Consider the following 15,399-nt stretch of genomic DNA (forward strand, 5'->3'; position numbering starts at 1 on the left):
TCCCTAGCTAACAGGACCAGTGGTCAGGGATGATGGGAATTGTAGTCCCAAAACAGCTGGAGGGCCAAGTTTGGCCATGCCTGCTCTACACTGACTGGCAGCAGCTCACCAGGGTCTCGGCGGTAGAGGCTTTCCTCATAATCTGCCCTCTGATCTGAGATGCAACCTGGGGCCCCTCTGCACTGAACCATGGCCCTTCCCCACTGTTACACTGACTAATGGATTTGCACCTGCCTTCCCCAAGCCAATGCCCCTCCAGATGTCCTGGACTAATTCTCCCATCCGTGCTGAGGCTGATGGGAGTTGTAGTCCAAATCACTTAGAGCGCACCAGGCTGGGGAAGGCCGGCATCTACCTATATCAGCTGACAGAAAAAGCTTGTCACCTACCTTAGATTGGTAAGGTAGGCAAGCTAAAATTTAGGCAAAAGTAAAAAATCGAGCTGTTCTGATGCCGTGTCGGCACGATCTCCTGACCTACCTACACCGTGGCAGTGCTGTTAAGTAGCATTCGGCAAGCAGTCTGAGCAGATAAATAACTGCATAAACACTAGAAGGTTATTATGATGACGGCAGCGAGGGCAACAGAACAACATATGGCTTCATTTATAAAGCAAAAGGAGGAGGGGAGGAAAGTGCAGCTGCCAATCACTGGGGGACGGGGGAGGAGACAAGAATGGTGGTGCCCTCCAAGCAGGGCGGCAGGCGATGCAAAATGCTCCGAGTAAAGTCCCAACCTCCATCCATCCATCCATCACACATGCCAAGTCAAGCAGGCCGATCATTTCCTCCTCCGGGACGAGGAAGGAAACCAAGTCACGAAGGACGATTCCAACGGTGCAAGGAGTAGAAAGCGTGTGCAAGAGACAAAGGACCCCCTCATGGAAACAGGGTTTTTGCGTGGAGGTGAGACAAGGGGATGGGGCGAGTTCTTTCGACAAGATAGTGCTCTCTGAAAACGTACGCTACTGAGCCGTTCAAACCCATGCAGATAGCCAGTCATATAGCTAGAGGACCTTGCGTCTCGAAGGTTATCTTGGTCCATAGTCATAGCTGGTGGGAGCTCCCGCAGTGGAATACATGTTGGCTGCAGCGGCAGCTGCTGCAGCGGCAGCTGCCGAATTCATGTGGTGGTGGTGGTGGTGGTAACTGTGTCCCCGGATGCCGGGCAAAGGGTAGGGGGCTGGCCTGCTCTTCGCCCCCAGGTAATGGTCGTAGGCAGAGACCGGGTGCTTGTAGGGGTGGTGGTGGAGGGGCTCCGAAGCGGATGGTTCCAGCCGCAGTTCGTGGTGTGGGGGGCTGGGCCGGCTTCCTGCTGGGCTGGTGAGGGGGACCAGACCCCCTCCACCGGGCACAGGGAGTGCTGGGCTCAACACTCGGGACATGAGTTGCTGGTGAGCAGGATCTGCGTGGAGTGGCGTCCCACCGGCTGCGTCCCTCTCGTATTCCCGACGACTCTCCGCCACGTCTGCAGGAGGTGCCAAAGAGGAAGGGGGGAGAAAAGCACAAGAGTCAGTTGGCTGGCAGGAAGCTTGGAAACTCCAGGTCACCTCCAGGTGCCAATCTAGCCTCTAGAGAGGGGACCCATCACTCCAGAGTGAAGCCAGGTAACTCAAACCAATATAGATTAGTTTTAGCCTTTGTAGCGCAAATATGCACCACTGCAGATAAGAACATAACCTACTGGATCAGGCCAGCAGCCCATTCAATCTGGCATCCTGTTCTCACAGTGGCCAACCAGATGCCGATGGGAATCCAGCAAGCAGGATTCAAGCACAAGACGCTTGTGGATACCAGCAAGTGGTAGAGAAAGGCTGGGCAATATGGTGGAGGCACCCAATTCTGACCTTTTGTCAAGCAACGTCATTGGAAAATAAGGTGTATGGTTGCCCCAGGTGCTTTGGCTTCTAGGCCATTTTGACACCAGAAGAAGAGTCCTCCCTGTGATTCCTGGCAACTGGTTTTCAGAGGAATGCTGCCTCCAACAGTGGAGGTAGATCATAGCCACCATGGTGAGCAGCCATTGATAGCCCTCCTCTCCTCTGTGATTTGTCTAATATCCTTAAGAATGTAAGAGCAGTTCTGGTGGATCAGGCCAGTGTGCCCCATCTAGTCCAGCATCCTGTTCTCGCAGTGGCCAACCAGATGCTCACCCGGAAACCCAAAGCGGGGCTTTCCCCAGCCTCCTGTGGTTTCTAGCAACTGGTATTTGGAAGTATATTGCCTCCAGCTGTGAAGGTGGAGCATAACCTCCATCACCTCTGACCTGGAAGGAAGAGACAATACATGTGAAGGAGCCTCCTACATATTCCCACTTTGATCGCTCCTCGCTTGCTCAGAGGGGACACATAAACAGGCCACATCAGCAGGGAAGAGACGACATCGAATGGCAGCAGCCCTCTCACTGGGCAGTGGAACCTCAGCAAGCACCTAACAATGCCAACCTATGGTCCCACTCCTTTTTTTTTGGAGCTGTGGGCCCAGACACTCAAAGCACTCCAGGTCCCCCCAGAGACATGCCCTGCCCCCAGCGCTAAATGGGGTGCGGTGGAGAAATTGAGAATAAGATGCGCTTTTACAAACAGAAGCAGTTTGCTACTGGTCTTGGTTCGCTGGAGGAAAGCAAATCACAACCAAAGGAAAGTGGGAAGCTACCTCACACTGAGCAGCACCAATTGGTCCATCTCGCTCAGTACTGTCTATACCAGGCATAGGCAACCTTGGCTCTCCAGATGTTTTGACCACTGGCCCTGTTAGCTAGGGATCATGAGAGTTGTAGTTCCAAAACATCTGGAGAGCCAACGTTGCCTATGCCTGGTCTAAACAGACTGGCAGCAGCTTTCCAGGGTTTCAGGCAGGGGAATTCCCAATCCTACCTGGAGCCTTCTGCCTGTAATGCAGGTGGTCTCCCACTGGGAACCATGGGACCTTCCTGGATCGGACACAGTGCTAAACCAGAGATTGTGACCACCTGTTTTGTAGAGGCTTGGGGGAGAGGAGGGTTCAGAACCAAGGAGTGCAGTTATTATTGCTGGGTGGTTAAAGGAGGAGATTGAGGTGTTCACTGATTGCTTTGCATGTTCTACTAAGCTCTCCGTGAAGGTTTAGAAATAGCTTCTGCACACCTACACCTACTGAGACGCTGTTCTGTTCCATGCGACCACGTTTCTTAAACAAAAGGACTTTTTTTGAGTGTGTGCGTGTTGTTGTTTTTTCCTTAGCTCGACGATCTTAAGTTAACAGAAAGGAGAGGAGGAATGCCAGGGAATAGCAGCTCCCACCCCCCACCCCGCTCAAATGAAGTGTTTAACATTGTGTTCAGCAGAAATCTGTGCTCCTGGGACAAGGCATTCTGACTGTGATAAATAGAGCGGAGTTGAGTGACAAGTTTGCACACGCTTGAAATTTTTGCAATTGTATAACACTAAACAAATAGAGACTTCTCTTTATTTTAATAGGCCTGGAGTGTGCTGGGAGGGAGGGAGGAAAGGCCCCCACCCCAAGATTCTCTGTGCAACTGTTTACTCTGGGTAATGGAAAAGGAATCAAATGGAGGTGCCTAATGGGTTTGCTAGGGGGGTCCTGCAAGAGGCTAAATACAACTACTGACTGTTGTGTTTTCGTGCTCCTTCTCTTTTGGTTTAAAGAACAAGAAGAGGAGCATGGAATATGCTCTGCTCAGGTGACTGTTGGGGAGAGTGAAAGCCTCAGTGGTTAAAGAGAAGCCAAACAAAACAAATCCGTAACTAATTTTAAGTTCAGCATCATAGGCAGGCAATCTGGAAGTAAAACAAATATTCTATCCTCTGCTTTATGTTGTTTCCCTTGGATTTATGTTTATCATTATAACTATTTTTGAACATTTCAAAACTCAAGTGTGTGTGCGCATGCAGTATACAATTTTATATAATGCATCTAAGGACAGAGGCGGCTGCGGAGAAGCCTTTGCCATAATGAAAGAAACGGGGCAAAAGAGTCTGGGGTGCAGCGGTAAATGGAAAATCTGGTGCAGCTTTTGAAAAGTCAAGACAAATCAGAAAAGAAAAAAACCCTTAAGGCTGCAACCCTATGCACTCTTACCGGGGAGTAAGCCCCACTAAGTATAAAAGGTAAAGGTAAAGGGACCCCTGACCATTAGGTCCAGTCGTGACCGACTCTGGGGTTGCGCGCTCATCTCGCATTATTGGCCGATGGAGCCGGCGTATAGCTTCCAGGTCATGTGGCCAGCATGACAAAGCCGCTTCTGGCAAACCAGAGCAGCACATGGAAACGCCGTTTACCTTCCCGCTGTAGCGGTTCCTATTTATCTACTGGCATTTTGATGTGCTTTCGAACTGCTAGGTTGGCAGGAGCTGGGACCAAGCAACGGGAGCTCACCCCGTCACAGGGATTCGAACCGCTGACCTTCTGATCAGCAAGCCCTAGGCTCAGTGGTTTAGCCCACAGCGCCACCTGGGTCTAAGTATAATGGGACTTAATTCTGAGTAAAATATGCATAGAGTCAGGTCGCACAGCTGCAAGCTGTAAATACTTACTTGGGAGTAGGTCCCATTGAACACAGAAGGACTTACTTGTGGGCACACACACATAGGATTGGTCTGCAAATTTAAAAAATAAAATTGGAGGGGCCAAAATTCAATAGATGCCAATAAATGTTCTTATCTTTATATATCGGATGCAGGACAGTATGTGTTTATGTATACAGACAGACAGACATATATTTTCACCTGCATCCAATGAAGTGGACTCTAGCCCCTGTAAGTGAATGCCATAATGACTTCTGTTCATCTTTAACATTCCATGAGTCTCCTTGCCATTACTCTGAATAGCTTATGTACTTCTATGCATACCTATCTGACAATATTCCACTGAATTCAATGGGCTTTACTTGGCGTGTACATGTATAGATTGCACTGGAACAGAGTCGGTCTTTGAGCAACACCATTCGATTTCACAATGAAATATCTGTTTATACTTTACCGTTAAATATTTATATTGTTAGATGTTAAGTTTTGATTAGGTTTGGTTTCACTGTGTTTGTCATTTGATGACATAATATTAACTTTTTTGCTTTGTATTCGAGAATATATATGGCACGTTAAAATATGTGGTTTGGTTCAATCAAACTTCATATTCTCATTTTTTAATTAACAATTGTTTCTTCGGGTATCATTGTAGGTTTATGAAAATAATGATGGCATTGCATTTTGTTTGCCAACTATGCAGGGAACATTTATCAATGGGTGGTTACATGCATCTAATAAATAATAATATCAAACCAACAAATTTGTTCTATGCACTTTTTTTTTTAAACTAATTAATAGCCAAAATCAAATCCACCCAAATTCAGATAGTTGCACAGTATCTTGTACATGCCTGCTCAGAAGTAAGCTTTATCGGGTTCAATGGGACTTGCCCCCAGGTAAATGAAAATCCCAGACTTCTGAACTGCCGTTCGTTGGATTGCCCTTTTAAGGCCTTACACGGTGCAAATAACACAGTCACGATTGGCTCCAGATTAAAGTATTCATCATACCTGATATAAATATTTTAAAAAACCACAATTCCCCACCCTCTGGGCTCTGTCTGAAATTGATAGGATCATTGACACCCAGGGAATATTTATTTATTTATTTATTTGTAATATCATAAGAAAGCATCAAAGCGGTTTACGATAATATCTATGTATAATGAAAACACACAACAAATTTAAAATTAGAGACCAACTATCATTCAGCTGACTATCATGGAATTAAGATCTTAATTGCTTAATTGCTCTTAATTGCCCGGTGGAATAGCAAAAAAAAAAAAAAGTACTTTGCAGGCATTTGAAAGTTGGAGGTGCCTGCAGAGTCTCTGCTTGCAGGGAATTCCATCGTTCTGTACTTAAAAGGAACTCTGAAATGTTTTGCTCAGGCACACAGGGACAATATATCAACCACTAGAATCCCAGGGCAGTATGGGTTATGTGTTCGGGTGCCCTCTCTTTAAATTGCAATTCAACAGGTCTTTGAGTCATTCTCCCCAAAGGCTTGAACTAAATGCACGAGGCCCTCCATGCAATTGGCAACCCTGTGGCTGGCTTTTAAAGCGTAAATCGCAGAGGCTGGAGTGAGGGAGGGCGATTTGGAATGGGACTCCAGAAGGCAGGTGGAGGGAGGGTGTGATCCAGATTCATTCACCTCCTGCTCGGGAGCCTGGTTCCCCTTTCCAGCATTTTTTGATAGTGGTCTCTCATCCCTGCAGAGCAGAAGAATTCTGTGTGCCTAATACAGAAAGCTTTGCTTGTGGAAACCTGTTTTGAATCTCAGGCGCATTGAGGCCACTGGATAGAAACTACTGGATTGAGGAAGAGGCAGTGACCCCACTTGCTTAAATGGGATAAACAGCCTATTGTGAAGTTTGCCACCTGAGCAAGTAAGTGCTTGGGGTGGTTTCTGCAACCGTGGGCATTAGCAGCAAAACCCCAGAAGAATAACCTGATCAGCCCTGCAGAAGGGAAATAAAGAAGAAGAAGCTTCCTCCCTCTGAAGCTCTGCTAGTAACTCAGACGCTTTCTCTTTTGTGAGCAAGATGTTTTTCTTGTAAGACTATAAACCAGACTGGCAAATCTCCAGGCACTGTGTCTCGACTAGTCAGTGGATCTGGCTGTTAATCACATCTAATTTAAGGCTCCTTTGCATCACACCACTTAAAGCCAAGTGCACACTTAGAGCTTCGTGTGGGAGGGCGGAATCCCTAACTCTTACTACGGCTGTCCCTTGTTCCAACAAAGTGACTTGTGGCGCTTGAACAAAGCATTATTGGCCCTACCATTAGGAAGAGTGAGAGATCCTCTTTTTCCACGTGGAGAAGGGCCACAGCTCAGTGGCAGAGCATCTGCTTTGCCAGCAGAAGGTCCCAGGTTTAATCCCCAGCCTCTCCAGGTAGGGGCGCACATTTGCCTCTGCTGTGGGCAGTTGGGAATCTGGGGAAGGGCCAAAGCTCAATGATGGAGTCAGTGGCGTCGCAATGGGGGGGCAGGGGAGCAAGAGCAGCCATTGCGTCGCTGCAGCCGCATGTGGAGGATCCTCTGTTCGCAGCTGCAGCCGCAAGCAGAGGATCCCGGCACCGTCTGTACAGCGCTGGAGCAGTGCCGCCGGCAAACTGCTAAGTACAGCACATGCGCGGTGTCGCTATGTACGGTGCACGCGTCATACGTAGTGATGCCGCACATGCGCCCTATGTAGTAACGCCCCGCCCCAGGTGTCACGATGCCTTCATTCACCCCTGGATGGAGCAGGCGCTTTGCTTGCAGAAGGTCCCAGTTAAAAAAAGGATCTCAGGTAGCAAATGATGGGAAAGATCTCTCCCTCTCTGCCTGAAACCCCAGAGAGCCACTACCAGTAAGGACAGACAGTCTAGGGCTACATGAACAAAGAGTCTGACTTGTCCTAGATTCAATCCATGGCATCTCCAGGTAGGGCTGGGAGAGACCCACTGCCAGGCAGTGTAGTAATTCTGAGCTTGATGGACCGATGGTTTGGCTCATTATAAGGCAGCTTCCTGTGCTACTGTGTGGTGGATGCTTCAGGGAGCAATGCCAGGGGTCAGTGAGGAGGTGTTGGGGGACACTGTTGTGTGTGTGCCAAGCATGGCAAGTCCTGCACCTGCTAAGTTAAGCCACCCTGTGATGCAGTAGACATTGTCCTGTTTCCTGCATTGAAGATTCAGCTTTCAGTCTATAAAGTGGAATTGGGGGTGGGTAGGTGATATTGTCCTTCATGTCAGGTGACAAATTTCCTTGGGCTAGCCCTGCATGGTGCTGGAGAGATAACCTGATATAGAATCACAGAATTGTAGAGTTGGCTGGGACCCTGAGGTTCATCTCATCCAACCTTCTGCAATGCAGGAATCTCAGCTAAAGCATCCATGACAGATGCCCACCCAACGTCTATGGCTCCTGGGATGTTCCCCCAGATGCCCTGGGATTGCATCCTATCATGACCGCTCCTCTGGAATTTGTCCAAAGCCTTGCTGCATTTAGACTGAAGGTCTGTGTAATCCAGTCTTTTTCTTTCTTTCTCAGAGAGCCAGCCAGATTCACCCAAGAACCCCACAAGCAGAACATGAGGGCATTTGCCCTCTCCTGAAGTTGCTCCCCAGTGACTAGTATACTTGGAGGTAAAGGTAAAGGGGACCCCTGACCATAAGGTCCAGTCATGACCGACTCTGGGGTTGCGCACTCATCTCGCATTATTGGCCAAGGGAGCCGGCGTATAGCTTCCAGGTCATGTGGCCAGCATGACAAAGCCGCTTCTGGCAAACCAGAGCAGCACATGGAAACGCCGTTTACCTTCCCACTGTAGTGGTTCCTATTTATCTACTTGCATTTTGAGGTGCTTTCGAACTGCTAGGTTGGCAGGAGCTGGGACCAAGCAACGGGAGCTCACCCCGTCACAGGGATTCGAACCTCCGACCTTCTGATCAGCAAGCCCTAGGCTCAGAGGTTTAACCACAGCGCCACCTGGGTCCCTTATGCTTGGAGGTAGCAATGTGTATATATGCCATGGCTAGTAGCAACTGATAGTCTTGTCCTCTGCTATGAATACCGGTTGCTGGGAATCATTCAAAAGTAGGGAGAAGGCTACTGCACTCATTTCCTGCTTGCTGGCTTCCCATTGTGCATCTGTTTAGCCACTGCATCTAGATGAATCTGCAGTAGGCCATTGGGATTTCAGGCCAGGGACATTCCCAGATCTACCTGGTTGGACCTGGGACCTTCTGTATACAATGTTGTCAGCTTACTACTGAGCTAGGGACCTTCTCTGTCCTTAGGTTGAATTTTTAAATCTACCATAACAAGCCACAGCTGCACTGAATTCAGGAGGTTTCCAACCATTGTGATAAAGACTCACCTTTCTCGGTCCCATTCTGATGCACAGGGGAAGATACTGGATTTCTAGACCTGGCAAAAGCACTCATGAGAGGAAGGGCTCCAGGCCGGTGATTCCTGGGCCTAATATGGGAGAAAAGAGTGAACAGAGTTTAGACTTTTCAAAGGAATAATGGGCTCTGAATATAGGGCTGCCAGACTCAATAGAGGACAGGACTTCTGTGCCTTTAATTGCCCTGCTCTCTTTTGAGTCTGGAAACCTTAAAGAGAAACCAGCAGACCCTTTGTTTAATTTCCAAGCAAAGGGTCTGCTGGTTTCTCTTTAAGGTTTCCCCGACTCAAAAGACAGCAGGGCAATTAAAGGCACAGAAGTCCTGTCCTCTACTGAGTCTGGCAACCCTATCTGAATAATGAATACACACAGCAAGATGTTATGTGAATAATCCAGCCAGCCAAGCAACCAACCCAACTCTCCAAGACACAATCTAAATAAGGCTTCCCAAATCTCAGCACCCCGGATTTTCCTTGAAGTTGAGGTAGCGCTCCAGATGTTGTTGGTCTCCAGCTCCCATCAGTCCGAGTCCAAGGTAGCATAACCAAATGTGGTGGGAGCTGTCATCTAAGGACATCTGGAGGTTCCCCATTGCTGAGGTGCATCTACCCTTGCTCTCTACACCAGGGACATGCTTGAATCCAAACCAAGGATGAACCTGGATCTTGGCAGAGGAAGGGAAGAAAAACATCCTTACCAGTCTTCTGGATCACAGTCCCGGAATCCTTTTGCAAAAGGGTTGCTGGCAATCTTTAGCTGGGTTATCTGAAGAGAGAGGTGCAAGGAAAGCAAAGACATCAAGAGCCATTAAGGAACAACAATGTCACACTAACCAAGAGGGTGGAATCCCCAGGCCCTCAAGAGGGCAAGTTGCTCTGTTTTATCCTATATCAATTGTTCCAAAGCATGCCACACCATAAAGTCAGGGATGAGGAACATGTTGGACTCCGGTTTCCATCAGCCCAATCTAGCATGGTCAATGATCAGGGTTGGTGCGAGTTGTAGTCCGTACCAGCATCCTCAATAGGACCATAGGTTCCCCACTTCTGTTTTACACTGAATATGCAAGGAATTGACCCTGGGGCCTTCTGTATGCAAAGCTATTTATGAGCCACTGTCAGTTCCCTCAGTGAAACTGGCTGAATGTTGGGCACAAAACCCGCTCAAAGAACTAACACTCAGAAAGCACATAGGGTTTGTTTATTTGCGGTTCCCTTTATTCTGAGCACATTTTGATCATGGCATGGTTTTCCTTCTCCACTCCTAAATAAAAGATTTTTTTGTACCTTTTAAGAGAGAACGCTGAATAGGATCCACCCCAGTCTGGTATGCATAGGGCACTTGAAATCCACATTGGTTTTCATGCCAGAGAGTTGGGCACTTATGCATCTTGCTCCAACTAATGGGATTTAAGCACTTTTAGTTATGGCTGTATTGTTGCAGCCTGAAGATGTACAGCACACCAAGTACAGTATGCCTGTGGTGTGTGTGTGTGTGTGTGTGTGTGTGTGTCCAGGATTGGGAGGGGAATGTACAGTACTGGGTTACCCAATAAGCAGTCTAAGCATGTGATATGGGCACCAGCAAAGCAGGGACACAGGAAAAAAACGAGTTGGGTGTGTGTGTGTTTTAAAAAAGAATTTGACATGGAGGAGGAGGAGAAGGAAGGAAGGAAGGAAGGAAGGAAGGAAGGAAGGAAGGAAGGAAGGAAGGAAGGAAAACAGCAGCAGAAGTATGGAGTATCATACAAACACAGATCAAAATAATGCAAGGGAATCAGATTCTGTCTTGTGTTGCAATAAATCCTTGTTTTCTTATTGTAATGTATTCTTGTGAGCTATACGTACATGATTCGTTTTTCTTTCATGTGTATGTAATAATTAAGTTCGCTTTTGTATGTGAACCGAATCACATTTCTCCCCTCCCCCCCAACCCCTAATACTGGGTCCCCTTTTTGGTCCTGGCACCAGGGATGTTTTGAAAATTGTTACAGGCAAATTCTCCCTCTATGCCTTGGAAGTTCAACCATACAGCTGCTCCCAAATGCAAAATTGTATTGTGTGCTAACACCAATTTGGGGCACCAGGGAAAGGCAGCCCCCCCCCCAACATACATTGATCTGTCTGAAATGCAAATAAACTTGAAAGAAGACGTCACTTCATACGCCTCCCCCCACCCCCCACCCTACTCTGCCAAGCAGCTTCCCCCATCACATCACCACAAGAGCAATCCTGTATTTGTTTCATTCACCAGGGAGAAAGACAGGGCATTCTCTACACCCCCCTCCACCCACCCCCATATTTAAGCGAATCCAAGGATAAAGTATGTGATTGTGAGTTTCCGGAATGGGTTGAAAAACAAACTTTAAGCCCCTCAGTGACAGTTCCAGCCTTAGAGGTCAAACTGATAGAAAGCAGAAGAGAAGGAGCAGCTGTCCGAAGCCATCAGATAAATGCCAGTCGGGAGGTGGGGGGCTGAGAAGTCTCTTAAAGGCACCGCACTTGGCTCCCATGAAGGTTATTTTCAGATGTTGTCAGAACAGCAATTGCGGAACCTCTCCCCCTCTGCCCACCCACCCCCCCGTGCCTGCTTCACTTCTGATCTTATTATTTTTAGGGGGGAAATGAAAAATCACAGGCCCAAAGTTCCATATTCTTTAACAGTATGAGTAATACTACTCTTGTTTCTTAGAATCGAGCAATAAACAAAAAGTCTACCAGCAGCAATACAGGTTTACACACACACACACACACAGGCAAATTGTTGCATTTGCAGATCAAATTGGATCCATGGGTGCAGAGGGACTTCCAGCTGTGTGGTCCTACAAACGCCTGTTCAGAAGTAAGTCCCACTGAGTTCTGTGGGGCTTGCCCACAGGTTCGTACGTACGGGGTTGCAGCACAACAGATCAATCCTGTGCATGCTTGCTCAGAAATAAGTCCCACTGTGTTCAATGGGGCTTGCTCCCAGGCAAGCATGCTTCAGGACTGTCTGCAAAGTATTGATGCACAGGATTCATGGTCATCAGTTGCAACCTCATGTGATGCTGCAGTGGCAAAAGGTAGATATTCAGCCCAACTGTCTCGATACTGTTTTACACATCCTAATTTCTCTACAGAGAAAACACTTCCGTATAGGAAAAGGGGTGAAGCCTGCGTTTCTCTTCCAAACTAAGCAATACGGGCCGCTAATCCATTAATGGTTGGGATGGGAAGACCATTTAAAATGGATTCTCAGATTCAAGGTGCCTTTGAGGTAGTTAATGTGTTCATTGGCTGGTTATCAGTTAAACCAACGGCTTATGGACCACATCAATATTTATTTTGGCAAGGAAGTGGGTATTTATATAAAAAAGTGAATCTCACACATAGATACCCCCCCTTGAAGGAACCCCAGAATCGATATTCTAGTCTGTACTTCAGATATGCAACTCAATGTTTTATGCCATATTGAGTTCTATGGCTCAGCAGAGCAAGTCCAGATAAAACAGAGACCTCCCCTAAGAGGAGTTTTTTTGGCTCACCAATTCTTATGTACTGTATTTGTACCACCTTGGTGGTGTGTTTCCTGTAGTACCTCAGACACTGCTTGAGGCTTAGGTTTATACAAGCTGTGATGTCTCACTGACGTTCAGGAGATTTTTGTGGGAGGAGGTTTTCTTTAAGGCAAAACCTGGAACCCTTGCCAGCTTGGGGGGGGGGGAGATAATACTTCAAGGCCTCCCAGGGTGATCAAATTCCTTCAGAAACCAAGGGACCGGCTTAGCAGATGAACTGCTGCAAGCAGAAAGAGGAGGAGGGCAGCTCCCTAGGCAGTCTATGCAACTTGCTTTGAGACTCAAAAAGCTGAGTGCAGATTATTCAGCCAGAGAACTTTGTCAACCCTGTAGAAAGAGTTGAGTTAAACAAAAAGCAATGGGCTGACTCTCACAGTCATTACTGATCCTTCTCTCAGTAGCTCTGGTGATGGGCTTGTCTGCACTACAAACACAATCCAGTTTCAAACCTGTTCTCATCTATCATGGTTTCCCCTTGCTGCAAGGGGACACTGTGAATTAGGGCATTATGAAGTTGCTGCAAATTCTCTACAAGTGCCCCTCATCTTTTTGTACATCGTTCTGTACTCATAGGTAGAAAGACTCGGTAGTAGTACTTTGATAAACCCAAATTCAAGTTTCTTTCCAGTCTAGTTTTATTAAACTCAGTGGTGTAAGCTGTTTCCTGTTGTTGTGATTTTAAGATTATGAACTCAGGAGCTGTAATGTCAAGAAGGAGACCTGGGGTCTTATCTAGTGCTAATCCTACTCAGAGCTGACCCATTGCAAATACAGTAATAGGCATGGCTATGGCCAACTGATATCCATTGATTTTCATGAGTCTAATCTGAGAACAGTTTCTTACAACTCACAGTCTGTGCAATTAGCTTGGAGTTGGTGGTGGGGCTATAAAGTATTGCCATTTTGGAAGGCACCCCAAGGCGCATCTAGTCCACCCCCCTGCAACGCAGGAACCACAACTAAAGAAGCTCTGGCAGATGGCCATCCAACTTCTGTTTAAAAACCTATAGTGAAGGGGAGTCCACAACTTTTCGAGGCCATCAGTTCCACTGCCAAACAGCTCTTATCGTCAGAAAGTTCTTCCTAATGTTTTGTCACAGTCTCCATTCTTGCCGTTTGAATACATTGGTTCAGGTGCTACCCTCCGTAACAGCAGAAAGCAAGCTTGCTCTATTTGTGTTTAAGAGATGTTATCACTGATCCTAACAATATTTACAGTGTGTGCAACAGAAACAACATCTAAGTGAGCATGCTGGGGAGATGTCTGAACTGGATGGGTCGAAGCGCTGTTTGTGGTTTGTGAATGGAAGTTATTAACGGCTGTTCTTACTAAATCACTGCTAAATTGGACCGGTGTTCTAAGCTGAAATCCAGCAATTCACAGTTGCTATATTTCCCAAAGACCTCCATTCAGAGCCATGGGATTATCTAGGGAGCATGACACATATGTGAAACATGTAGTACAAATATGCATCCATTGCTATATTAAAGGTAAAGGGACCCCTGACCATTAGGTCCAGTCATGACCGACTCTGGGGTTGTGGTGCTCATCTCGTGTTATTGGCCAAGGGAGCCAGCGTACAGCTTCCAGGTCATGTGGCCAGCATGACTAAGCCGCTTCTGGCAAACCAGAGCAGCACACAGAAACACCGTTTACCTTCCCGCTATAGCAGTACCTAACTACTTGCACTTTGACGTGCTTTCAAACTGCTAGGTTGGCAGGAGCTGGGACTGAGCAACGGGAGCTCACCCCGTTGCGGGGATTCGAACTGCCGACCTTCTGATCGGCAAGCCCTAGGCTCTGTGGTTTAACCCACAGTGCCACCCGCGTCCCTTGCGGTGACTAAAAAAAACAGAGATATGAAAGTCTAAAAGCCATCAGAGCAGCTGAAGAAGCTGGAAGCTGGAACGTTTTGGTTTAGGACTTTAATCTGTTTTGTTAACAAATGTATGGTTTTAGGGATTTAGCTGCATCTTTCCATGATCCAGAGCAAACAAGTGCTGTTTTATGCTTTACGAATTGTAGTTATACCACTGCAATATTTTAGAGTTGGACTTTCTCATCTTAATTTGCTTTAGGATCAAGCCAAGGGAGGAAATGCTCCAGGTGTGCTAGACTAGCCACTTTTGCTTCACAACTCTATTTAGGGCCATATTTTTATAGCTACTGCTTACTGAGTCACTTCAACAGGATCTATGTCAAAACCACTATTGCCTTTGAAGTGGGTAGGAATATACCTTTTGCTTTTAATCCACATTGCTAATCTGCAAATCACCTCTTTTCCTTGGCCTTTGACACCTGAGATGCCTATTTTTTTTGTAAGGATCCACCCTAATTTTTGTGATTGTGTTGAATTGATTTTTTTTTTCAAAAAAATGTTGCATTTTAAATTGTTGTAACCAGCCCTGGGACCTGAGTGAAGGGCAGATGACAAAATAAAATATAACAACAACAACAACAACAACAACAACAACAATTTCCTGTGGTGTTCAAAAGCAAAGCAAATGTGGCCAATTGGCCAAACTATGCAGGAGGAGTCCCATGGACTGCAAGAAGATCAAACCTATCCATTCTGAAGTTAATCAGCCCTGAGTGCTCACTGGAAGGACAGATCGTGAAGCTGAGGCTCCAATACTTTGGCCACCTCATGAGAAGAGAAGAATCCTTGGAAAAGACCCTGATGTTGGGAAAGATTGAGGGCACAAGGAGAAGGGGACGACAGAGGACGAGATGGTTGGACAATGTTCTCGAAGCTACCAACATGAGTTTGACCAAACTGCAGGAGGCAGTGGAAGACAGGAGTGCCTGGTGTGCTCTGGTCCATGGGGTCCCGAAGAGTCGGACACGACTAAACGACTAAACAACAACAACGCAGGAGGAAATTGCATTCACAGGACCCTGCTGGTGGGTAGAAGG

General features: G+C 47.0%; 1 protein-coding gene across 2 annotated transcripts in view; it reads right to left on the reverse strand.

The window, feature by feature from the left end:
• Window positions 1-562: 562 nt before the first annotated feature.
• The window catches only part of TBX1 (T-box transcription factor 1), a 43,444-nt gene continuing 28,607 nt past the window's right edge, over window positions 563-15,399 (reverse strand). Inside the window, exons 6-9 of one of the 2 annotated variants that reach the window (XM_088660096.1) lie at window positions 9,624-9,691; window positions 8,897-8,997; window positions 4,535-4,597; window positions 583-1,467 (exon numbers count right to left, since the gene is read on the reverse strand). In XM_088660096.1, the coding sequence (XP_088516222.1) occupies window positions 1,031-1,467; window positions 4,535-4,597; window positions 8,897-8,997; window positions 9,624-9,691 (669 nt within the window). In that variant the 3' untranslated portion in view covers window positions 583-1,030. Of the gene's footprint in view, window positions 1,468-4,534; window positions 4,598-8,896; window positions 8,998-9,623; window positions 9,692-15,399 lie in introns of both variants that reach the window. The other variant, XM_088660097.1, reaches the window with a different exon arrangement.

The sequence above is a fragment of the Zootoca vivipara genome, chromosome 16 (genome assembly GCF_965207765.1).
Source record: "Zootoca vivipara chromosome 16, rZooViv2.hap1.1, whole genome shotgun sequence".
In the NCBI taxonomy this organism is placed as follows: domain Eukaryota; kingdom Metazoa; phylum Chordata; class Lepidosauria; order Squamata; family Lacertidae; genus Zootoca; species Zootoca vivipara.